This window comes from Ambystoma mexicanum, chromosome 8 (assembly GCF_040938575.1).
Source record: "Ambystoma mexicanum isolate Mex_15411 chromosome 8, UKY_AmexF1_1, whole genome shotgun sequence".
Taxonomy (NCBI): domain Eukaryota; kingdom Metazoa; phylum Chordata; class Amphibia; order Caudata; family Ambystomatidae; genus Ambystoma; species Ambystoma mexicanum.
This window is the reverse complement of record NC_090929.1, coordinates 1380845170-1380870394: the sequence shown is the minus strand read 5'-3', so window position 1 is coordinate 1380870394 and position 25225 is coordinate 1380845170. Positions and strand designations below refer to the sequence as shown.

The window sequence follows — 25225 nt, the reverse complement described above, 5'->3', positions numbered from 1 at the left end:
CCCAGAAGCAACTCATGACCTTGGTTTTCACTTCCGCTTTCTCTCTCCCCTCCCCCTGCCCCCCTGTCACTTCTCCCCCCCGCACTTGCGCGATCTGCCACAAGGCCTAGTAAGATCGTTGTTTTGTCCTCCCTCTGTCTTCCCTTCCTTGTCCTGTCACGCCTAGAAACACTTGTGTGCAGGCGTGTTATAAATGACTTATCATATCATAAAAGCATCAGTCAGGAGAGGTGAGCCATTGCACACTGCCAAAGAGAACAGATTTGAGTGTGTACCTCACTGCTACAACAATGAAGTGGTGGTGGGGTTTGGATGAGCCATTTCAGGGCAGGAAAATTGATTCAATTGTAGGATATTTATGTGCTGGGGAACTGCCCTTGAAGAGTGTGAGCTAGCAAGTATTTATGAATGGCACCCAACTGATTGCCAAAGGAGTCTATGGTGACAGTAATCAGAGGATCTGGAGGAGTTAAGTCACTTGTTCGTACATGATGATATTCCTGGGTCCACCATAACAACTTGATCCAAGATGGGAATCAAGATCAAATGGAAGTAACATTTCTGCCTGCAACAGTCTTTCAAATCCTGAGCTGTTCCAGGGGCACTACCTGGATGCACAATGCCATCAGACCAAATGACCTGTGAAAATCCAAGCCAACAGCAAAGGCAGAAAGTTTGCTGAAGGTCCGGGAGACCAAATGCCTGCAATCATTTTGTGACTAGAAGTACACACATAAAGGGGAAGCGCTTAGATGGCAAGCAGGAGGAGTCTGAGTTGTTTAATAAAGACCTAGTTCGAACAGCTGATTTAGTGCCAATCAAAGCTTCCCGTGGGAAAGGAGATCTCACCTGCCATTCATCCATGCCGATAGGTATGTGGAGTATATGGAATTTGCAAACCATTAACTTTTTGAAGAGCTTGATGAGTTTGTGTAAGTTAAGGAGGAGTGAGTTGGAAGGCAAAGGGCAGCACAAAGGTTTGAAGAAGATCTGAGAGAGTCCATGGTGCTCCACGAATGATCCGCAAGCTAGCCGGATTCTGGGTACTCTCCCTCCCCACTCCCAAATGTTGCAGAATTCTCCCGGACTAGCAGTGGTTGAGTGCATTCTGCTTCTTTTACTTGGCAGAGATAGTGGCGAGACACCCTTGAATGGGCGCTGCTTTCTTCTCTGGCCACTGCAGGTTCTTCATTGACTAGTCCTCGAGTTCCTAAACCCAGAATATCTCTGTCTGGATGAGCCCACGCGTTTTTCACAAATAGCAATTGTATAACCTTTATTTTTGCAAAAATTAGTATTAATGTTATATGGCAGAAAACACAGACTTTCCCTGGTTAGATCTAAGGGTGTGAACGAAGACACACATTTTGATTGTGGAGCACAACTGGATAATGAAAGTGCAACTTCTTGTGGTTTAGCCTTTTTTCCATATAGGAAGTCACAGCCATTATTTAACTGGACCCACCAGTCCTTCATTGAAGACCCGCATCACATAGCAGCAATACACGCATGGAGGGTCTGGTGCGAAAGAGCCCTTACAGACTCACCTAACACAGCTGTAGCTTTTCCCACCACGTACACCGGTTTGGAATTCCATGTTTCTTTCAGTTGTATCCAAGCTGTAAAACAACACATTGCCTTGAATGTACAAAATACCTTTGCAAATTAAAAACACAATCTAAACATGACAGATTAGACACAATGCTTAGATTTGCATATCTGAGGAATGTATGCTAAACCTCTCCCACTTCCTTCCATGGCTATTGAAACCGAATATGAAATGTTATATCAAATCAAAAATGCACAATTATGAAACAATTCTAGTGAACAAAGGAATGCCTGTCTTGGCATGGCATTACAATCACACGCCTCGCCATTGTTTCCATTCTAATTTGCAACGGTTGCACTAGGCACTGGGTGTCGAAATAGGTGCCGAGTGCACAGGGGCAACTGCCCGCGCTGTTCTTTTTCACCGTTTTGGGCTCCGGTCCGACAGCATATCCTGAATGGGAATGTGTGCAGGGTGGGTGCTGTTGGAAATTAAAGATCATTGACTTTTGCATCATTCACAGGAACTGTCCTGTTGGTCCTGTTGGTAATGCAGGGTCGTGGAACCAGAATCAGGGAATCCGCATTCAATCTTGAATTATTTGATAGTTGACTGATGGAAGAGTCACAAAGCTGGCAAGATAGCTCAGCAGGTTGTGGGACTATTGCGGGGGCGGTGGGTGTCTCAGATGTCCAGAACAGCCTATAAACTTAAACAGCCTATGACTTTTCCACATTTCTTCTGACATACGTGGTGTCAAAAGCACCGTCTCATTCTCAACCCATTATTAAAAAAAAAAGAAATCCAGGGGGGTCGGCTACCCTGCGTTGCACAGTTTCAGGCTCATAGTCAGGAGTGGCCAATAACCCAATAACGGGTCCGGCACCGGTGTTGTTCAATGGGGACTTACCGGTGCAGTCCGACCCTGGCGGGACTGGTAAGTCCCCATTGAACAAACCATTCCCCATTCCCATTGAGCCCCCATAAGGCTCAATGGGAATGGGGAGGGCGCTAATAACGGGCTCGTGAATGGCAAGCCCGTTATTAGCGCCTTGGTCTCTTAGCGGGACCCGTAAGGGACATGTGGTCAGACCACACGTTCCTTACGGTTCCCTCCAAGGGACCTCGGAATAGGGCGGTAGGGGATTACCGGCACCGGTCTCCTTACCGGTGCCCGGTATCCCTTACCGCCCTACTCGTAATGACCCCCATTGTCCTCTATAAGTATACTTTTAACATTAGAACTTTTATACATTACAATTTTTCACAAATAATTTCAATACATGTAATAGCGTGTCTACTTTTTCTTCACAAAACAAATAGAACATGTTACTACCAGTCTTCATATTTTCAAAACAAAACAATACCAGGCAAGCAAAGTACTCTAATGTGGGGCTGTTTGAGGGGATTTATTGCCAAGAAATCAAATGGCTAAAGGCACAATTGATTGAGAAGTTTTCATTACACCAGAAGATGCTTGATGGATGCAATTAACCCATTACCCTCCAGACAGCTGTTTTTGCAGGAACACGGCTGTTTTTAATTGGCTTTATGTAACACGAATGCCGATAACACAGAGAATGCAGTACAGCTCACGACACAGGCATATATGTATCCCACCACAAATGCATGAACAAAGTATCAAAGCTCACATGTACTTCCCCTACATCAAAAGTTTCTCACAGAGATGGCTAATGATACCTCTATGGTCGAAGAATGAAAGGTTTTAAAAAGCAGTGTTTGTGTTACATTTTGAGAGAGGATCTGAGCCACTGCTGAAAACAACAGAGCCCAAATGTTTGGAAGCGATTTCATTTTTGGAAACCTACACCATTCCATCCTTAAAATGCATTGACAACGGAAAAAAGAAGTGCTATTGCTAAAGTAATGTGCAGCATAGACACGATCCATTCTGGATTATTATTAAATAAATACTGCATTTTGGTGGGGTGCAAGGTACCATACATAGACCTAAAACATTTTCTAGCTGTCCAGCAGCAATACCTTATAAATTAATAGAACGCAAACCACCTGAGGAAGACTAATGTCGCATCCCAGCATCAACAGACGACTTAACATCAAATATAGGGTTAGTGTGTCCTTTTATTTTTACAGCAAATATGAAACAGGTATTAGGGTTTTGTCTAGATCCACAGGGTTGTATGACGATTTTTCAACGTGGATGTCCTTTCTTTAGGAGTGGCCCTCAGTCTTTCCCTCTCTGACCCAAATTAGGTCTACTTTCCTAGCGGCAAACAGTCACTCAGTTTCTGGAATGTTCAGTGTTCTGCACTTTATTCTTGGCTCTCACACGGTCTTTACTAGCTGGTCTTGGTGGTATTAGGATCTGGCCTTGGTCCCCTAGACATTTTCTACTAGGTACCCCCATCCTGATAACTGTAGGTCATCCAATGGGGGTCAGGCGTTGGGAAATTCATAAGATTACATGAACCTAGGGATTAGGAGACCCGTCCTACTTGTGGCACCAAGAAATCTGATTGATAGACTACATGGTCTTTCGTAGTAGTTTCTGGTCCTGAACCACAATATGATCTTGCTTGGAAAGTACAGTTGGGAAAGAGTGGCACTCTCCTTCTTTTCCTCCTTCCTCTTGTCCTCTGCCTTTCCTGTATCTTACCCCCTCCTCCCCTTGACTCTCTCTTGTGAACCCATTTTGGAGCATTGGACCTGAAGCACAGTGGGCAGATCATACTCAGCTAGACGAGTGGTGAGGGCGGTGTTGATAAGATATGGCCTATGTAAACTACTGTTTCCACACCTGTTCTTAGTGGGCTAGTGGACCACCCTACATCTCTGATAGCTGGAGTTACCAAGCATGTGTCTGCCACCTTGAGTTCACTCTGTGAAGGGTGCACAATTCTGCAGCTGCTGCTGCCCCCAGTGCGGCCTCCAGCCCCCTTTTTTGTAAGATATCAGTGCGGCTTCTATTCTGGAGTTCGATGGACCCCGGGAGTTGGGGGTCACAGTCGTTCCCAAGAGCGATACTCACACACGACTCCTTTTCTGTTAACTATTTGTATTGTCTGTGCCTTACTTGGCTTGCACTGGTAGACTTGCAGACTAATTAGGTCTCTATCCAACTCCGTCTCTTTACCATGGCAGTCATGGTCCCCAAATAGAAAAGGAGGTGTATCAATAGAGTGGCTAGGGAAACCCACAAGTCTAGGGATGGCTTGGGAGAATGGTGGATCACCATAGATCTCCTCCATGGCCTGCATCATGTAGCGTGTGGCAATCCCCTGCTCACATTCATACCAGTCCCATCCTTTAGCCACCAGAATGTGACTTTGTCATACTTACCAACACAACTACATGGCATTCAGCCTAATACCTCTGAGGTGCCAAAGCGGGAAGTCATAGTTTAAAGACACTGGGCCTCATTACGGGTCCAGCGGTAACCCTGCCGGTGCTACCAGCGGGTTGCCGCTGGACCCTTAAACATTTACTGATGCCTGACTTCCCGGTGCCACCGCCTCATTACGAGTCCGGCGGTCGGGAAGTCAGGCGCCGGTCAGTTTGTAAATCCCCATAGAGGCCCGCAGGACTCTATGGGAATGGGGACATGGAAGCACCGGCAGCGCTGTTAACGGTGCAGGTGCTTCTGTCACATCTTTTCTTAGCATGACTGCTGCGCCTGGCAGGGTCAGACCCGTCGGGCACAGTGGCTCTGGCAGGCAAACCCGTAGTTTGCCGGTCTGGAAACAAGGATGCCAGTGAGCTTACGGGCACCCTTGTTTCCGGACCGGCAACTATGTAATGAGGCCCACTGTATTCGTAGAAGTTATTTATTCTCACATTCGGCATAAAAAAATTCTGTTCTTTATACTCCAAACGAGGTTTAAGTTAAAAGTAATGCTATTTTCTTATAAAAAGAAAACCTTTGGTACATTTTTCTTTGCAACATCTCCTTAATACAATAATTAAATGCAAATCTATATATTCCTGGATTTCATCACATTATTGAGCGTTGAAGGCAAAATCTTTTCCTGTTGATTATAATCTATGTTTTGCCTTTCGGACTTAATTCTACAGCTGAGTCCTTGAGTACACGTTTAACAGGACCGTAATTGGTGGTAGACGCTAGGACAGACGATCATTCTGCAATATCTGAATGTAATCTGCACATTGCTAAACACAGTCATGCCTTCATACCTGCAAATTGAAAATGTACCCCGAATATGCAAACATTGGGATCACCACAGCAGGGGGCAGCGGATGCAATCATGCTTCGTCTCTGACAATGATGAAGTATTTTATTAGTTTGTATTTCAAAATCAAATGTTTAAAAAGTCCTGACTAGAAATGACAGGAAATGTATGAATCTTTCATTTCGGAAGACTGTTGGAGATTTAGTTATCAAGTACTTCGTACTTCATGCCACGGGTCGAATTCACTGCAGCGATAATTGCCCATACAAAGGTTACCCATGTATTTTCCGATAGATTAATTTATCAGAATTGTATAAAATCTTACAAAAATCATATTTTTTACTGAATAAGGATTGAAGAAGAAAACGTTTTCCATTAAAATGGTAACAAAGTTCTTACTCTTGTCCCGGGAGGATAGTTCAGCAGCAACGTGCTCACCTTGGAAACAAGTCGACACAAAGCAACAGAGGTTCGATCCCAGGGTCCGTGCTTAGAAACCTCTGGGTATTAAGCGGGTTATAAATACGCAACTAAGAGACATATTCCTGTAACAGCACCTCGATGCCCCCGGGCTGCGTGAGCGCTTTAAAAAAACCAAAAAATGCAAATAAATTCCCATTAGTTTCTCAGGAGTTCCAATAAATTCCTTTTTTCCAAATCCTTACTTAAATGTTCAATTAGGACCTAGACGGGAACATTACAAAAGCAGGAATCAATATGTTTACAGTCGACAGAATACACATTCATTACCATCTGACCGAAGAATATAACAAACAGGAGTATACAGGAATACATGGAATAGAAGTCAGACCATCACCAGTGCAGCAACCCAGACCCAGACCCCCACACAGCCATCCACACGTAGCCTTTAGTGTAGCCAAACACATCCAACCAGAACAATGCCCGATATTCCTGAAAGAGGGAACCTATCAGTGTGCACATAGAAAACCCTGTATGACCAGGAGTAGGTTTGAAGCAGTTTCAGTCCCTCCCTGAAAGCCCTGTTCCCCATCTTAAACATAGTCAATTACCGGGGACCAGATCCTGGTGAATGTGGCCAGCTCATTACTAACCAGATGGCAGCTTTCTCCCAGCAATTACGAGAGAATCGTGGGAACATCTTGTGGAGGTCTTGGGGGGACATGTACCAGCGGAAATATAAACATATTTTAAGAGATATTGTTTAATTATGCTAAAGGCGCACTAAGATGCTTAATGCGCTCCTTGCAATATGTTGGAGCATGCTTCCTCGGAGATGGAAAGCCCAAAGTTCCGCTCCCGCCCAGCTCCAGCCAGGGATGATATGTAAAATTATTTGTAGCACTTGGAAAAGTTCCCTTTCGAAATGCCCAGTGTTACAGATAACCCCAGACCTTCAGGGGATCCAATACCTGCATCCCTTTCTGTAATCCAATTGTGCAAGTGTGCTTACGTGAAATGTTTGCGCTCCCCCACCCTAATGCATTCTATAAATATAAAGAGGATCCCATCCACGAAAAGCTGTTTCTAGCGTGACCAATCCTCAACTTTCCCATGCTGTCCATGCTTTCTTGAACACCCCAAGAGTGAAGTTAGAGCTACCACACATCACTGAAAGAGGGCCCAGCCCACCGCTGATCCTGCCAGTCTGCATACTCCAAACACAAGAATGCAGAGTACATGATGTGGCTTAAAGCAGGATTCCACCAGTTGCCCTGGCCTTGTCGGATTAAAAAGGAAGGCTGTTATTGGAGAGCGTGATAGCAGTTTGTTCTATGTCCCTTCTGCCCTTTGGGCAGCACACAAGCATCAGTATAGACAATGGTCAATCAATCCACCCAGCAAAGAGGAACAAAGAAGAACCCTGCGAAGGAACCTGAATCATTTCTTGCACCTATCATTACTATCAGGATCGAACTGGGTAAGTGTAGGAATTAAAATAGTATTCTAGGACGCAAAGTCATTCTTAGCTGCAACTCGACCCAGCCACAATATTTCTGGATCCCAAAGATCAAGCTCCTCTAAGCGTGTTTTCCATATTGACGACATTTTAGCATTCAATAATGTGTCAAAAGATGGAGAGAGTCCAACTCCCTAATAATCCAGATCAGTTTTCTATGCAAACGGAACATTCTGCCTGGCATTTTTGGAAACATTCAAACCCTTTGATATGGCATAGTTTATCATAACTCCTGAAGATACAAGAAACCTTTCAAGATCCTCAACTGCTTAGGGCAGAGATGGGTTAGCCTTCTTCATGAAGAATAGTAACTCGTCAGCGTATAGCGATGCTATTTTAATATTATCATTAAATAGTTGCTCCTCTCCCTGACTAATCACAATAACAGCTCTACGTATATTATCATGTGTATTGCGGTTTATCATAAAAACGGTCTGGTCTGTCCCTACCAATGACGTGAGCAATGGCATCAAGCGATTAACAAGAATTTTGGTGAACATCTTTACATTACCATTTAAAAGAGAGAGATGGGCTGATATGATGTACAGTCAGTATCTTCCTTCCAAGATTTTAGGAGGAGTATCCTAGTGACGTAGGCACTAAGGATGGCACTGAACCAAGTTTCAAGAAAGAGTTAAAGGGCTTGGTAAGGGGAGGGATAAGAATATTTGCATAAGTCTCGCAGAACAGATTGGAGAAATTACTTAGAAAGAATTGTATTGTTACTTCCACCTCTTCTTGGGAGAAGGGGCTTTTCAGGTCTATTTTTCTCTCTAAGAGATTTTAGGTTTATTTGTATTTGCATTTATTTGAAGGACAGGGATGTCAATTTCGAACAGAAATGGCCTACAATAACACATTTACCGATCACAGAGGCCTTCCCACAAAGGGTGCCTGTACAATAGCACAACAATTAGAACTAGTGGTGAGCCAGTTTATGAGGGTGTACAAATGGGACAAAACAAGGGGGCGCTGTTGCATGAATTCCAAGATGGTCGCCGCCTGAAACGGCGGCGGCTGTGCCATCTAAATCCTTTGTGACTATCCTTGCACTGGACCCATAATCGTCTCCGGGGGCCATACCACAGGTGCACCGAGGTCTGGGACATGCACTGGCATCACTATCGCCCGTGTCTGTTGAATCTGGGGCCGAGCGGCATGGAGAGGCGGAGTGGGGGCAGGGCGAGGCAGTGCCGCTGGTGGGAAGGCAAGGGAGAAGATCTGCCTGGTGGCCTGCCTTGCCGTAACTCGCAGTGATACTGCGGCCCAGGTCCTGACTGGGACTTTACGCCAATGCAGTCACGCGGACATGGCCGAGGCCCCCGCTGTGCCAGGTGGGCCGAGTGACCTGGAGTAAAGCGGCACGCTGGGGAAGTCGGCAAAAGGAGAGGCTGTTGCAGCGTGGACCCGTGGAAGGCGGGAATCGGCAGGGGAGCCATCTGACAGCAGCTCTGGAGGGGCCGCCCGGCCAGGCAGTGCGGTAGGCTTTCTGCTTGGCTGGTGGCGGAGGGTTGGACGGCCTGTTTGCTCTGCGGCTGCTGGCCTCCATACTGTCAGCCATGCTGTCCTGCGGGACGGCGTCCATCTGAGAGCGGCGTGGGAATCGGCGGCCCGGACCGTGGCGCAGAGGTGAACCTGGTGGAGGGGTCCCTCTGCTGTGTTGGGCTGCTGCGGGTTACAGCTTCCCTCAATAAAGCCATTGCGTGGCCCTGATGGGGGTGTCTGGGAAACTATTGGCACTGTGAAGTCCCCGGTGCAGTATAGCAGTGCAGTTCTGTGAATTGGCAGCCAGTGAGCCTCTGGCTCCCTCTGTATCCTGGTGAGGTCCAGGTGCCAGTACCAAACTACTGCTCCCACAGCTCAGGTGGCCGTGCTGTGGCTGGGTCCCTGCCCATGAGCCTTGCTATTCTGACATACGCTCCAGATACCTTTGACAACTGCTAAATAAAATCCTGGGACCTTGCGGCAGCATCTGAATGGCTAGTGGAGTGCCTTGACTGGTCTTGGGCTGCAGTGTTACTTGGATTTACGCTAAACTCACCTTAAACTTGACCCCCTACCTGGTGAGCTGTACCCCTTGCAATATAAACTGCATTGCTGCCGGACATTAGGGAAGGGCCGTGGGCATAATGGTAGTGGAGGGGGGCCGGAAATTCACACTTGGTCATCACCAGGAGTCCACCAAATGCGAGAAGTGAATGGGTAGGCATCGACTTATAGCATTGTCCGCCCGGTCAAGGTAATAACTTATAGCTGTTACGGGATCACGCTATAGAGCAGCACCACTGCCCTGGCCACCCCCCCTGGGTGACTTGCCACTGAGACTTGAATGCTGCGGCCTGTAGACGTTCGGTTGGGGTGCAGTGGAGAGAGCATCTCAGTCCTGGAAACCGCAGTCTTATATAGCCAAGTGAAGAGGTCAACATCGCTTCCATTTGCTGGATCACGGCTCACGAGAGAGCGCTCAACGGCGACGCAGTACTACTTGGGCAGCGCTCACATGGGTAACCCTAAGAAACAAGCTAGGATGGATCAATATGCGCGGGGGCCCCCCCAGCACCCATCACCTCCAAGCCAAGAACAAACGCAAGCCCTGATTGAAGTAGCAGCACTGAACCAGACGCTGTTGGCCTTAAAGAATAGCACAGACACTCTGGGGGCAGAAATAGACACTGTAACCTACAAGGTTGACACCTCGGCTATTCAAATAGACAAATTGTGCTGCCGTACAACGGAAGCCGAGCAGCAGATTGGAGAGGGAGAAGATAAAGTCGCCACACTCAACGGGAGATGGCGGAGAGGCAGCAGACAGTGAAGAAAGTGCTCGCAAAAAAATCAAGATTTGGAAGGGCGCTCAAGGCGTAATAATATTTGCATATTGGGTGTTCCTGAATCCACCCCAATCGATAACATGGAGAGGTTCGTAGAATCCTTGCTTGGTGAGGTTCTTGATAACCCCCTGTGATACTTCAGCTAAATGAACTTGAAGGACAAAGGAGTCTTAGCCAATGAGTAGTTTGTATGGACTAAAAGAGAGCCTAATTCATTTATTAACCAATTCTCATTTTTCTTATTCTAGATATACTGAAAAGGATACGTCTTCTCCACGCCTTTAAATCTTCAAGGAAGGTTTAATGACTGCAGACAAAACAGGTAAGTTCTTTGTGACCTTAATATTTTTTATGTTGTTTTTTTCTCCTTTACTGTCTATGTTTCTCTCTTCAGTCTCTTCCAAGCATCTTCAACACCTGTTCTTCTTCATTCCTGTAATCTACTACTCTTATCTGTGCTTCTCCTCCTCTTGTCTTGAAACAACTTGTCAAGAAAGTCTCTCTCTCTGTTTCTCTACTTCTTGTATAAGCTTGAGTTTTAAATGTCACAGCAATGCATCTGAAGCATAAGGTCTTTGTGGCAAATTGTTTTTAAATACTTTCAAGCTCAGCCGTTTTTTCTGCTTTCTACAACAAGCTTTTCTTGAAACTCTTCACTCTCCTCCTCTTTATTTCAGCCCCCTTCGTTTCCTTCTATGCGATCGCTACTTTATAGAGACCCGACTCCTCCTCTTTAACTACAGTCATTCATTCGTTTGATTGTAGATGACTTTTCATGCTCCTCTGTGATTCGAAATCACCCAAACTGCTTTTTCCCATCCGATAATGAATTCCCCTGAGACACGCCTTCTTCTCTCATCCGTCTCATACATACATTACAGTTTCTTCCACTGCCGGAGTACTCGGTTCCTCCTCACTCCGGCCCTCGTCAAAGGCTTTGCTCTGTCTCTTCTCCTCGTCACTGCGCAGCAGGGCTCTTACTTCTCCCTCGGGATGCCGACTTCGGTCACTTCCCGTCTCTTCACTTCTTTCCTCGGCGATGATGCGCAACGGCACTGCTTCTGAATCTATATAAACGAGCGACACCGGTCGAGTTATCCTATTTCTTTAAATGAGCGCAACAGCGCTGTTTCTGGATTTCATGCAAACAAGCGACAACGGTCGCTTCACCACATTTAGTTCGGTCGAGCGCAACGACGCTGCTTTCCGTGTTCAGGGACGTCGACCATCATTTTTTATATCAACCACACAGCTCAGAAGTCCACGCAACAGGCTTTTCTCCCTCATCAGCTGCTCACATCAATACGCCCAGCTGTTACCGTTGGGCTCCGCGACCTCCTCGTCAGCCCTTGTTTCCTAGGAAACCAAAACACAGGTCTGATTAGAGGAAAGTCCATACAGGTGTTACTTCCTGTATTTATAACCTAAGCTTTATTAGGACTTCCCCAGTGTATAGAAGCATAGACAAGCTAGCACATTGTCACACCCCCCCCACATCAATGTTTATGGTGGAGCGGGCACATCTGTCATTGGCTGTGAGACCACCCTCGGAGCCCCTGAGCGCCTGATCATTGCTTGGATCTTTTGCTATAGGGACTGCGATACCCTCCTTTGGGCTGCCATGGAAAAAGGAGAACTGCGGTGGGGCTCCTCCACGATCCGATTGTTCCCTGACTTTAGTCCAGGGGTTCAAGATCAGCGAAAAACGTTTCAGAACGTCAAGAGCATCCTGCGAACAAAAGGAGTAAAGTACGCCATGCTGTACCCCGCCAAGCTTTGGGTTCAGCATGGGGCATCCACGGTCTTCTTCACCTCGCCGGAGCAGGCAGAGCGGTTCGCGAGGAACCTCCCTGACCCAGGAGGATCGCCGAGGCGGTCTCCACAGCACCCTTGAAAAGCCTACATGTGGAGTCAAGACACCCCTGATCCTGTTTTTTTTTACATCTTCCTGACAGTCCTCGACCTTGGGGGTTGATCCGGGGCCTAAGTGCCACATTATCTGCTGCAGCCGCTTGGAGCTAGTGAATCGCCTCAGGCGCCCCAGTCTCTGCAGCTACTGTGGCTATTTGAACGGTTATAAATGTTTGGGTTTGGTGTTACGGGGAGGGAATGGGAGCCGGTAGGTTCATGTTTCTGGCGAGGGAGGAGGTTGGGGGGAATGTTATTATTTACTGGGATCGCAGCCGGACTAGGGATGCCCCCCGAGGCTTGGCCAAGCACACTTTGCCTTTTTGGCATAGATAGCTTTATGATCCTACATTTTAAGCACACCATCACATCTGCCATCACACCTGATATGACCAAAGGACCATGGCTGCAATGAATGACAAGCTCGGGTCGTCACTTGCCGTACTGACCTGGAATATCAGAGGGCTGACCAATCAGAAAAAGTCCTGATTGATAGCTAATTATTGCAGGAATCATGGGGCGAATATACTATGCTTACAAGAGACTCATCTGGCTAAGGACACCCCTCCTCCTGCCTTAGCGGGGTGGGGCACTCACAGGTACAAATCCTCATACTCTTCACATTCCAGGGGGGTGGCCACTTACATTGACATATCACTACAGTACCGGTTGCATGAGCAGATCTGAGACGACAAGGGTAGATACTTAATGTTGGCAGGCAAACTGCTCAGTATTAAGCTCCTACTCCTAAATATCTACGCTCCTAACATGGACTCCCCTGTTTTTTTCCATCAGTGCGCTAGGCAGCTTCATAAATTCACAGGATATGAGCTAATATGGGCTGGCGACTTTAACCTAGCCCTCACTTTAGATATGGACAGGTCTACGACGTCGCAATTAACCCACCCCCCCGCAAGCAGTCAGGGCATGGTCTGATGTTTCGCAGACCCATGACCTACACGACATACGGCGCAGATTATACCCCTTTCATAAGGAATATAATTTTTTTGGGGGGTACTCGGTAGCTCCTCCAGAATCAACTATGTGATGTCCACAACCTCTCTCCTTAGAGCGGCGAAGGAGGCCACCATCTTCCCTAGATCGCTGTCCGACCACTCTCCAGTATTAGTCCGATTTAAGTGCACAGAGGGGCCCCCCCAACCAGCTTCGATGGCGCTTCAGAGCTGCCGCCCTTAGAGATGCAGTGTTTCAGGCAGACATAGAAAAAGATATAGACACATTCTGTCTTGCTAACGAAGGGTCAGTTCTAGATCCAGGTGTAGTCTGGGAAGCTTTCAAGGTCTATATACGGGGCTGCTGCATATCAAGGGAAGGAGGGGTACTAAAGGCACTTAGGCGATCCATGGAGAGGCTTGAGAATACTATACGGGAGGGTGAAAGGCGGCAGAGTATTCTGGACACCCCTGAGCTCCGTCAAGAGCTAAAGACGCATAGGGAGACACTACGGGAGCTCGCAAATAGTGAAGAAAAGTAATTGGGAGATCCAATTTTGGCTGCTAGATATGGAGAGGGAGACAGGCCAAGTAAGACTCTGGCATGGGCCATTAAGAGAGAACATCGCTCCACTAGCATAGCTGAAATCGAAGATCGAAACAGAGCTCGGATAAGGGACCTTAAGGGGATTAATGATGAATTCATGGACTTCTATGATGGGCTGTATACTTCGCTCCCTACCCCGGTGCGTGATGCATTACTTTGCTATCTTGATGATGTCGCTTTGGGCTGGTTAGATTCCGAACAAGGTGGTGCCCTGAATGACCCCATCACTGAGGAAGAGGTTCATAAGGTCATAAACTCGCTTCCGAACGGGAAGGCTCCGGGTGTTGATGGCATCACTGCTGAATTTTATAAGGCGTATATCGACCTCGTCATCCCCCAGTTACTGGCGATGTATGATAGCGCTCTGGCTAAGGGTACCCGCCAGAGTCCACAAGGTCCACGTTAATTACTGTCCTATTAAAGCCCGGAAAGGACCCCTTTCATCTCTCATTTTATAGGCCACTCTCACTCATCAATACCGACAATAAAACACTGGCCAGAATTCTGACTAATCGCCTACTCCCGCACATGTCGGCTCTAGCGTTACCAGATCAAGCAGGATTAATCCTGGGGTGCTCCACTCAGAATAATCTACGTTCACTGTTTACCCTCATGCATAACATCAATCCTGAAATACTTATAGCCGTCGTTGCCATTGACGCTGAGAAGGCATTTGATTCTGTCGAATGGTCCTTCCTCTTCGAAGTGCTTCAGCGCTCTGACCTGGGTCTAACTTATATTAAATGGGTTGAGCTTCTTTATGAGGCGCCAAGGGCGGATATATACACAAATGGTTCCACGGCGACATACATCTAACCCACGCGTGGCACCAGGCAGGGACGTCCGTTCTCCCCGATTTTATTTGCCCTAGCGATGGAACCTCTGGCCTGTCATATCCGGGAATTTCATGTGCGGCGCAGGATCCATATACGCTCACACCTCTTTGTTATATATCTGTACGTGGACAACGTCCTTCTCTGTGTTAAACATCCCCGTCAAAACTTGCCGCCTATGATGCAGGAAGTGATCAGATTTGGGGAGCTATCTGGGCTCAGGATTAACTGGGACAAGTCCCAGGTCCTTCCCCTTACCCCGGCAGTACAGAGAGGCGATGTGGGCAACGAGTTCCGTTGGTGTCCACAGGGAATACGCTACTTGGGTATCACAATCTCCACATCTAGAGACCAGGTTTAAAAAGCTGTGTTGAGCATTAGACATCCTGGAGCTGAAAGTAGAGGTGTGGATATTGCTCCCATTATCTCAGGCTGCCCGCATAGCATTGGCGAAAATGGTGATCCTCCCCAAGCTATTGTATGTATATAATAATGCCCCCATATGGCCCCCAGTAGGCTATTGGTCCTGAGTTCGGAAATGTATGACGAGACTGGTTTGGGCGGGTAAGCATCCTAGGATAACATACGATATCCTGGCCCGTCCATATGAACTGGGCGTTCTGGAATACCCTGATTTGTACCTCTACTTCCTTGCAGTGCAGGCACAATATATAGCCAGATAGGATTCCCCTGGTCCTGAATTTCCACACGCTCAGATAGCCAGGTTATAACGCATCCAGATGCTCTAATGGGTATGCTGTGGGGTGACAGAGCTCCGGTTTCGAAAAGTGAGATCCAATCCATTGTGATAACATGCCGGGCATGGGAGAAGATAAACCAGATACTCCAGACCTCCCCCCACTTCCTACCAGAATCGCCAATATACAACATACCGGGAATCCTGCGTACTTCTGTGCAGTGAGTGTGTGTTAACATTTCCAGAGCGACACCAACTAGCTTGTTTAAGAAGTTACTGGAGTTGTTGTTATAACACTATGTTGACTTTTCAATGAAAGAGCCGGGAGGGGCAAGCCGTACAGACCTAAACAGCGAGAGAATCTTCCAGTCTATTTCAGTTTGCATAGAGGAGAGACCTAGCTCATGTCTTAAGTAATAGACTGGGAGGCTCAAGGGTAAGCCAATTGTTTCCAAATACGGCCTTCCAGGCGGGCCAGATTTACATGCTCTGTCATGGGATTGACTTAAACGCCATAAAGTAGGGAAGGAATTCCCTTCAAATTGTAAAACATTACCAGCGGAAGCAGAGAAAAGTGACAGAAAGAATACAGCAGTTTCTTTATTTGGCATGTTAGTTGATCTGCCTTGGCATCTAAGATCATCTCAAATGAGGCCAGAGTGAGAAAGGCCCTCAATTTGAAACCCAGATATGTAATCTCATTGATAATTGGTACTGTCTGCTTATTCAGTTTCCATGTGAAACTCGGGGAATGTTTACAAGGCCTTTTGAACTTGACTATTTGTGATTTGGCCGGATTAATGACCAAATCATTGGTGTTTGCATAAGTCTCTAAGGCAATTAGCATTCTTTGAAGGCCAATGGGAGTGTAGTCTAAAAGAAGTAGGTCGTCCACGCATGCGATCCAGTTTAGTTGAACCAAGAGCCTCTCCCAGGTCTGCTAAATATAGATTGAAGAGGACGCAGGCTATAATGCAACCCTGACGGACCCCCCTTTATGTGATTATATCATGGGTTATGTGCCCTTCCAGATTCAATCTGACTTGGAGTTTTGACGTGCCATGGTGTGAACCTATTATTGCTAAAAGGGACATAGGAATTCCCCATGCTTTGAGTTTATTCCACAGGCGGCCTCTATTTTTAGTTTTGAACGCTTGAGAGAAATCTACCCAGGCACCATACAGAGTAGGTCCCCCCTTTCTCCAAGATTGTTTGCATGCCATACTCATGAAGAGCCCATTTATGGATGTCCCTATGCCTTTTTGGAAGGCCAGGTGGTGTTTAGATAGGATTTTCTTACTGCTGACCCACACTTCCAAGCCCTTGAGTATAAGGCTGCAGAAGATCTTACAGTTGACCCCTAAAAAGGGCGACCGGGCGATAGTTCTAGGATCTGGCCGATCACCCATAGATGTGAATGATGACTGCTTGTTTCCATGATTCTAGCATACTTTTGCGTCTGAGGATTTCTCCAAACAATCTTTCTAGAATGGATGCCCAAAGATCTATATCGAGTTTCCCAAGAGGAGGAGACTTTCTTAATTAGATCTATTATGTCCCCCTTTGTTTTAGCGACATGCCAAGGGACATCTGTGTGAATTTCGAATGACTCATCAGAAGGTTTCTTATACAAGTTAGTGAAAAAGTCACATCATGTTGACTCTGGGACAGTGTTGCTACAGATTTTTCACTACAGTCCAGAAATGTTTCGAGTCTTTTCGCTGTAGGGACACGAGCATTAGCTCGCTGTCATTCTGTAGGCGCAGATGTCTTTGGCTTCTCCACCAGTTTCTATATTTGTTTTTTAGATATTTGAGTTTGGCTGCATATTCTATCTGGCTGTGGCTTTCCCATTTAAGGGAGTGAATAGCTTTTCTTAGGGCACATTTCTTTTGTGCGGTCTTATCATTGTAGACATGATTACGTTTAGGAAAAACATTTGTATTCCTTGATCCTGGAGAGTCTAGGTTATGAAAAAGTTTGTGTAGGACTTGGGAGAACAGAATTCCCGTATTTCTGAATCGATTACAGATTCCCAGTGGTGTTTTATTTTTTTTTAAATCAGAACGGTACAATTTTCCTGAACCCTCTGACCTGATTTTGGCCTTGATTAATGTCAATTTCTGATTTATACCTATTTATTTTTGTATTCTGTGGGAAATCAAATTTTGCTACTAACATATTATGATCACTGGCTGACTGTTGTAGAATTTGAAAGCAGGTGCATTTGGAAAAGAGCATATCAGATAGGAACATGTAGTCAATGATTGATCTCTTAGTTCCCTGATCCCAGGTGAGTTTCGGGGGATGACACCCTCTATATTCCATTTGCCATAGTGAGTGTCCAGGCATTCATAAATAGAGTTAACACAATAGAAAGCTCAGGTTGATTAATTCTGTGGGGAAATTTTAATAAAAATCTTAAATTTTTTAGGTTCGCCCTCGAGTGAGGTACTTAAGGTTTCTTAAAAAACTGCTTCATAGATGAAAGAAATGATTTTATTGGGTTTCTCTATCCACAGGATATTAAAAAGGACAGTACAAATAGACGTCTTTCTATTATGTACTTATGTTCACTTGTCTTTGAGATAGTGTCCATTTTTTTTCGGTTTTGCTTCGGGATTAAACTTTCCCATTTTCCTCTTCTATTCTGATCTTTATCATTGTTTCTTCAGAATTCAGTTTGGAAATTTTTAAGAGTTCCCATCTGTTTTATGGGAGATCATGAATCAGGGAGTCCGGCGAGTTGTAGACTGATTGGTTATTCGTCTAAGACTCTTCCTGATATTCGAGGCCACAAAAAGCCTACCGGTTTCAGTGGCAAGAACGCCACATTCATCAGGGCTGGGCAGACGTTTTAAGAGGTTGGTTTGTCTACGTCTAGAATGCTGGTCGGATGGTACCAGGGGATCCCACCTATAAATGAAGGGGGAGAAAGAGGGAGGGGACAGAAAAAATAGCACCATTATGATCTCAGAGGTGTATTACAGCGGTGCTATCATGTGCAAAGTTAAAGACTAGGGCCCTCATTACGACCCTGGCGGAAATCGAAAAACGATGGCGGAAATGCAATACCGCCATCGAATACCGCTCGTTGCGACTATGACCCGTCACCGTAAAGTACGATGCCATTAGCGACACCGTAGTGAACGCCAACGCTAACTGCACCAAGTACGCGCACGCGCGCCATGCAAAACCGTAATTACCACCATGGCGCAACGGTACGCGAATTCTGACCCTAGCGGACATTTACATAACGCCATCAAGCATGGCGGAAAGTACCATTCCGCCATGGCGAGAAATACGGCATCGTGAACCAACCGTAAATGGCCCTACTGAGTGCCTGTACACCACACCCTGGCCACATTGCACAACTCCTCGTAGGTGCAATGAAGTCACACAATGCAACCAGTGAAATGCACAAGTCACCCACGCATGCCAACGAACAAATGAATGTAGGGGCTCCAAGTGCCATGTGAGTGGCCATCCATATTTGGCATGTCACCATTGCCGTACTGATGCAGCACAGGCATGCGAAGGTTCAAGTACAGCAAAATGAACTGAAAGATGAGACAAAACAACAACAGGCCCCCATCGCCTGACACCAGTGTAAGGCAACATTCAAAGCAGTATCCTGAGGGAGACTGCACCAGCCCTGTACACATGCCAGTAAACAAACCAACCATCAGCATAAGCATGTACCACACAAGTTGGCAGAGTGACTGAGCAGCCAGGCTCATCTCAAGAGGGGCCAATGGGAGCTGCAGGGCACAGATGGCACGAATACAGAAGCTATTCCAATGGACATGACCTCAGTCTCCCTCCAAGAAACGCACGCAAACACAGGCACCTGTGACCAGCCATTTCCTGATAATCACATCATTCCACCAATCCACCTGGCTGACCGGCATCAGTCACACAAAAGCTAATCCCCCGCCCCTAAGCATGACATCATTAAAACAGTCATGATGGCAGCCCCTATCCCTGACCGTACTGGGCTTCGTAGGCAAACGCGGCCAGTACAGTACCACGCAACTATACTCAGAAGCCGGAACCCAATGCAGATCTACTCACAATACATCGCTCCACAAATAGGAATATGCCACATTACTTGCAAAGAATAACGCTACACGGTTAACATCAGAATAAAATTTTAATGCACATCAAATTCACCAAGCCCATACAGCTATTAGGTCATAAACCCCGAAATATCTACATTACTGTGGGCTGCATCCGCAATAAATGACCAGCTACTCCTTGTGTGACGCCCTGTTCCTTCATGGTACACAGGGGCTACATTCACGTTCAAAAAGGCAACATGGTAGCGCCTAGAACCGCAGGGCCGTCCCATTAGGTAGGCACTAGTCCAGCTGAAAGGTAGATATGTCGCTCCTAGCCACTAGTACTGCGTAAGGGCATGTGGCCCATTGGCGATCGTCCCATAAGATCGTAATGGTGCTCCACTGATTAACTCGAAGCAGCAGGTGTCGGGAGTAAAAGCCATCTGCAGGAGTGGCATACAGATGGCAGCGGCAAAAGTGGAGGAGATACCTGTCACCCAAATGAAATGAAAAAGAATAGTATGGCCATCAGAACTTCATTTGAATCACTCACTTCAATGATCACACCAAATCTACAGCCATAGCCATATGCATGCTAGCCCACTCAAAAGGATTATTTCCACCCATGAATCACTTGCCAATCATAACAATATAAATCGAGGTGAAAATACTATTACAAACGAGTGTTTGTGTGCATGCGTCTGTTAAAACAGAATCCATTAGATGGGATTAGTAACGTGCATAGACACAACTGTTGGAAGGCGCGTCGAGACAGGGAGGGTTCAACAAGGGCAGATAGACGATGGTCCCACTATGGCAGCTCTGCATCACATAGCGCAGGGGAAGGGGATAGATACCAAAAAGCCATGTACATGGAAAACTCTCAATTGAATCATCTGTCCATGCATCCATACATCATTCCCTCATCCCGGTATGAAAACGCATGATTATTTACTCACATTACATTTGAAATCTCCATTGAGTCTGTGCGTAATGCAGTCTGCAAAATCCACTGTGCTCCAGGCCGGAATAATAGTGTTGTGAAGTAACATGTATGTGGGAACGTCCTGCCTATTCGTCCACTACGCTATTGCGCATCCCATACTATTCATATCAATCATTGCATTCTCGCCATGGCCCCTGTCCCAAGGACATTAAACAATAGAACGTTATATTTGCAGTCAGACCTGTGGGCGTCTCCTCGCCGCTAGCTGAAAACCGAAAGCGCTGTCCTTCGAATTCCTCATTTGCCACATCACGTCGAAAAGGCATCTGTGACCGCTTGAAATCACAAATTCATCCATGTAGTGCGGCAGTGTGTGAAAATGGCAACTGGCTTCACTCACAAATGGGACGCCCCGCCCGTCGGTGAACCTCGGTACAGTGCTCGCCCAAAGGGGATTGCAGCTGGCACAGGTGGAATGAATCACCACAGGTGGAGGCTATACAGCCTGAAAACACATAAATTGCACACCCAACCCCCTCCCACAACCACACCCACTCCAAAATGCTACCGGCAGGACTAGCGATGTTGGGCCTGGGGGACCTGATAGCACTGCAAGTACTCCAACTTCAAGAAGAAGACGAACACCAACTACTACTACAACCGGCCGCACAGAGGAGACGCAGGAGGAGGAGGAGGCCAAGGCAGGGCCAGCAAGGCCCACCAGCACAGCCACTACCACCACGCAGGCAGCCCGCATTCCCACGCCTCCGAGCTCATCCGTTCAACCTCACTGCTGAGCAGATCCACACACTCTACCGTTTGGACCGGGACACCATAATCTCCATTGTGGACATGACACACGCTGACCTTGTCAGCATGATAGATAGCCCAACCGCCATCCCACCCCTACTGAAGGTGGTGTCTGTACTCCACTTCCTGGCCACAGGCACCTACCAGCACACAGTCGGACAGTTGCATGGCATTTCACAGCCACTGTTTTCACGGACACTATTGCAAGTGCTCGATGCCCTCCTGAGGCACGCAGACGACTACATCTCATTACCACGCTCGGAGCTGGAGATTACAAACACAAAAGTGGGATTCCATGCACTTGCCGGCATACCGGGTTGCATTGGTGCCATCGACTGCACCCATGTGGAATTGGTTGTCCCACATGCCATGGAGGTCCAGTACCGCAACCGGAAACAATATCATTCTCTTAATGTACAAATGGTGTGTGACTCCAACAGGATCTTTACACATTGTTGTGCCCGATTTCCTGGATCAACCCATGATTCTATGGTCTTGAGGAACTCTACAATACCACGCTACATGGAGCGACACGCAGGGAACAGATCCTGGCTACTCGGTGAGTCTCAATCCATGCATGATAATGTGGGGTATGTGATGCGGCAATGACCTGGCAGGAAGGGGGGATGCGTACGTAGCAATGTCATCCCACAAACATCCTATCTTGTCCACATACAGGTGATGCCGGGTATCCACTGAAGAGATGGCTCCTTACACCACTCCGGAACCCACAGGACCAGCATGAGGAGGACTACAACCATGCCCACTCACGTACCCGTGTAGTCATAGAACAGGCATTCGGCCTACTGAAGGCTCGTTTCCGCTGCCTCAGCAGGTCTGGCGGGGCACTCCTGTACCGCCATGAGAAGGTTGCAAAGATAGTCATGGCATGTGTCATGCTACACAACATGTGCGTACGTAGAAATGTGCCCATGCCCCCTGACGCAGAACTGCAAGCACCTGAAGATGGTCATGATGAGGCTGGGGATGTGGCAGCACCTCAGGGAGTCCGCGAGGCACAGGAGGCCCGTGAAATTCGTCAGAGTATCATAGATTCATGCTTCTAGCACTCACGCCTGTTGGCTGATGCATGGACACGGCACTTGTGGCACTGTGTGTGTCGGGAACATGCACAATGTGGACTGTACGCCTATAAAGGACTCATACACAAGGAACAATGTCCACACATCTCATTGGATGATTATGTAATGTTCATAGCATATGTGAAGTTATGTTACACACCCCATCGACCCGCCACCCAAGTAAGCCCAACACCCCCCCTCCACCCTCCTACCTCCCCCCCGAACACCAGTGTCCAAAGATGCTCATTGTCAGTGGGCAGACGCTATTGCAAGCCCCCTCTCCGGGTATCAGGGGCACCCCTGCCTGTGGAGCGCAGGTTCCTCCCAGATCTACGCTGGGGGCTGCCCTGGACGGAACTTGCAACGGATGATGTCTCTGCCTGCTCACGTCCACGCATGTCCCTAAGAGTTTGTGAGAGCTCAGTGAGCACACGGCGCACAGCGGCAAGTTCACCACATACGTCTTTGGACGTCGCATGCAGTTCCCCCCTCAGGCTCTCTGTGCTTCTCTCCATTTGTACCCTTAGTGTCTCTGTACTTCGCTCCATTTGTGCCCTAAGTGTCTCAGTAGATGTTTCTATGGCTGCCTTAGAAGCCCCACATTCATCAGCATGCTCCTTGAGGAGCGTGGCCAGTTGCTGCTGTTGCACGATCACCTGGTCGAGGGACTGTTGCCTCTGCTGGGCCATGGCCATTTGCGGTGGTGTCACAGAGGGGCTGATCAACTCATGTTGCCTTGCCACAGGGCTTGTGGGGGATGGCCAGTCGTCGTCTTGTGGGTGCCCCTGCGTGGTATGCTCATGGTGTAGGGGATGAAACAAACAGGGGGATTGAGACAGGTCATGGATGGGTCCTACATCGACAGCACCGTTGTCTGTGTCGGAGCATGCTGGCATTAATGCGGTGTCACCTATGGTGCTGCTGCCATCAGAAGCAGTGCCTTCTGTGGCATCCATTGGGCGGACCTGTGGTGCTGCTGGTGTGGGCATGCTGGCTGCTGGGGTGCCTGTTGAAGTCCCCTCCTGTGTGCTGCCACTTGATTTGTGCTGCTGCCGTGTCTTGATCCGTGCAGCTGAGGTGGAGGGTCTTTGGCCGTTGGTCTTGGCCCTCTTTGCAGGTGTGCTGGTAGGGGTGTCCTGCAGCTCGTCGTTTGACTCGGACCCTGTGGTGGAGTAAAGGAGGGCGAGCGTTATTTATGGGTCTGTGGAAATTGGAATGGCAATGTATCACATGCATTGGGGTGGTACCTGAGGGTGATTTGGGTCAGGGCCTTGGAGGTGGTTTCATTTCTGTGTGGATTGAGGATGCAGTTGTTTTGCAGCCTGCAGTTAGGGTGTGCATGCTGCACGTGTAGAGGGAGTTTTTAGGATTTTTAATTATTTATGTATTCAATGTGACTTTGAAAGTGCGCTATCAGGCCAATGTATGTGGCCGTTCTCCTGGACATGTGTTTCTGTTGCACTATGTGGCCACATGGTACTTCACATGATTGGACATTGTGGATTTAGCATTGTTTTATTTGGCCCACCTACCTGATTCTTCGGATGTCTGCACTCCTTTCTCCATCCCTCCGACTCCCTCTATGCTCTCCATTCCAATGGTGGAGGCACAGATTTCTTCCCAGGGGGTCAACTTGATGGGTGATTCCGATCCTCCCCCGGTAGCTGTGGCAATGTTACGGTTGGCTGATAGTATGCTCCGTACGCGTATCCGCAAGTCGTCCCATCGCTTTCTGCATTGCTGTGGGTTGCGGTCCCCACCGCACTTACCCGCTGTGCCACCAGGGCCCATATGGCCTTCTTGTTCGCAAGTGCCGTCCTGGTCATTTGCGTCGAGAAGACGACGCCAGCATTCTCCTGGAGGGTCTCTGTGAGCACGGTGAGTTCCTCATGGGAGAAGTGGACCTGCCGCTTGCGGTCGCATGCTTTTTTGGCAACTTTTCCCATTTTGGTTGTTTTAACTGGGGTGGCTAACGGGTTGGGATGTGTCTCAGGGTCGGATTTTTGATGGTTGTGTTGGGATTCTGATTTTATTGGTGTACGGCGTGCTGTTTCCCGTTCCGGCCCCATGTTTTTACTTCCGTTTCCGTATATTTACGGTCACCGTAACTTGCGATTGGCGCTCATTACGGTGACCGCTATGATGGGTGGCGGAATTGCACCGAGGGCGCCGTACGACGGCGGAGAGGGGCGTTTTGGGGACATTTCCGCCTTCGCGGACTTTGCACTTCCGCCATGGCGTAATGCTCGTGCCCGATGGGTCATAATTGGCCGCACTTTACTCCATCGTGCAATGGCGGAAACGCTATTTACGCTATGGCGGTCGGGTCAGTTACTTTCCGCCAGGGTCGTAATGAGGGCCTAGGTCTTACCTAGTTAGAGGGGTCCCCATGGATGTCCATGTGGTTGGGGAGAATAGGCATTGCACTTCCCAAAAGGCATGGAATACTTGACATGCTCTAGAATCTGGAAAGAAGAGGCATATTTTAAACTCTTATCCAGCAAGGACGAACAATGATTGTTACTAGTAGTTAAAAAATTAGTGCTCAAAGTGTAGAGGTCATATGAAAATGACCCCCGGCAATTTTCTTACAAAAGACTCCAAAAGTCTCTTTCCTAAATTATGGGCAAGACTGAAAAAGCATGCCATATATTCTACTGTACTAAAAATGTACTAAAATTATATAGGTCATGGAGCATACGTGCTTGCTCCTCATTGTGTGCCAAATTCCCCTGGAGTGAGTTTACCAAAATGGGTAATGCGGAAGAAAGGAGCGGGGGGCTGTTCACAACCACAACCACTAAGGGACCGGGAAGATTCCTCGTGAAACTGCTGGCACC

General features: G+C 47.5%; 1 protein-coding gene across 12 annotated transcripts in view; it reads right to left on the bottom strand.

Moving 5' to 3' along the window:
• The window catches only part of UROS (uroporphyrinogen III synthase), a 1119872-nt gene that overhangs the window by 492499 nt on the left and 602148 nt on the right, over positions 1–25225 (bottom strand). For all 12 annotated transcript variants that reach the window (XM_069611496.1, XM_069611501.1, XM_069611504.1 and 9 more), the window contains one exon: positions 1548–1619. In XM_069611496.1, the coding sequence (XP_069467597.1) occupies positions 1548–1619 (72 nt within the window). The remainder of the gene's footprint in view (positions 1–1547; positions 1620–25225) is intronic.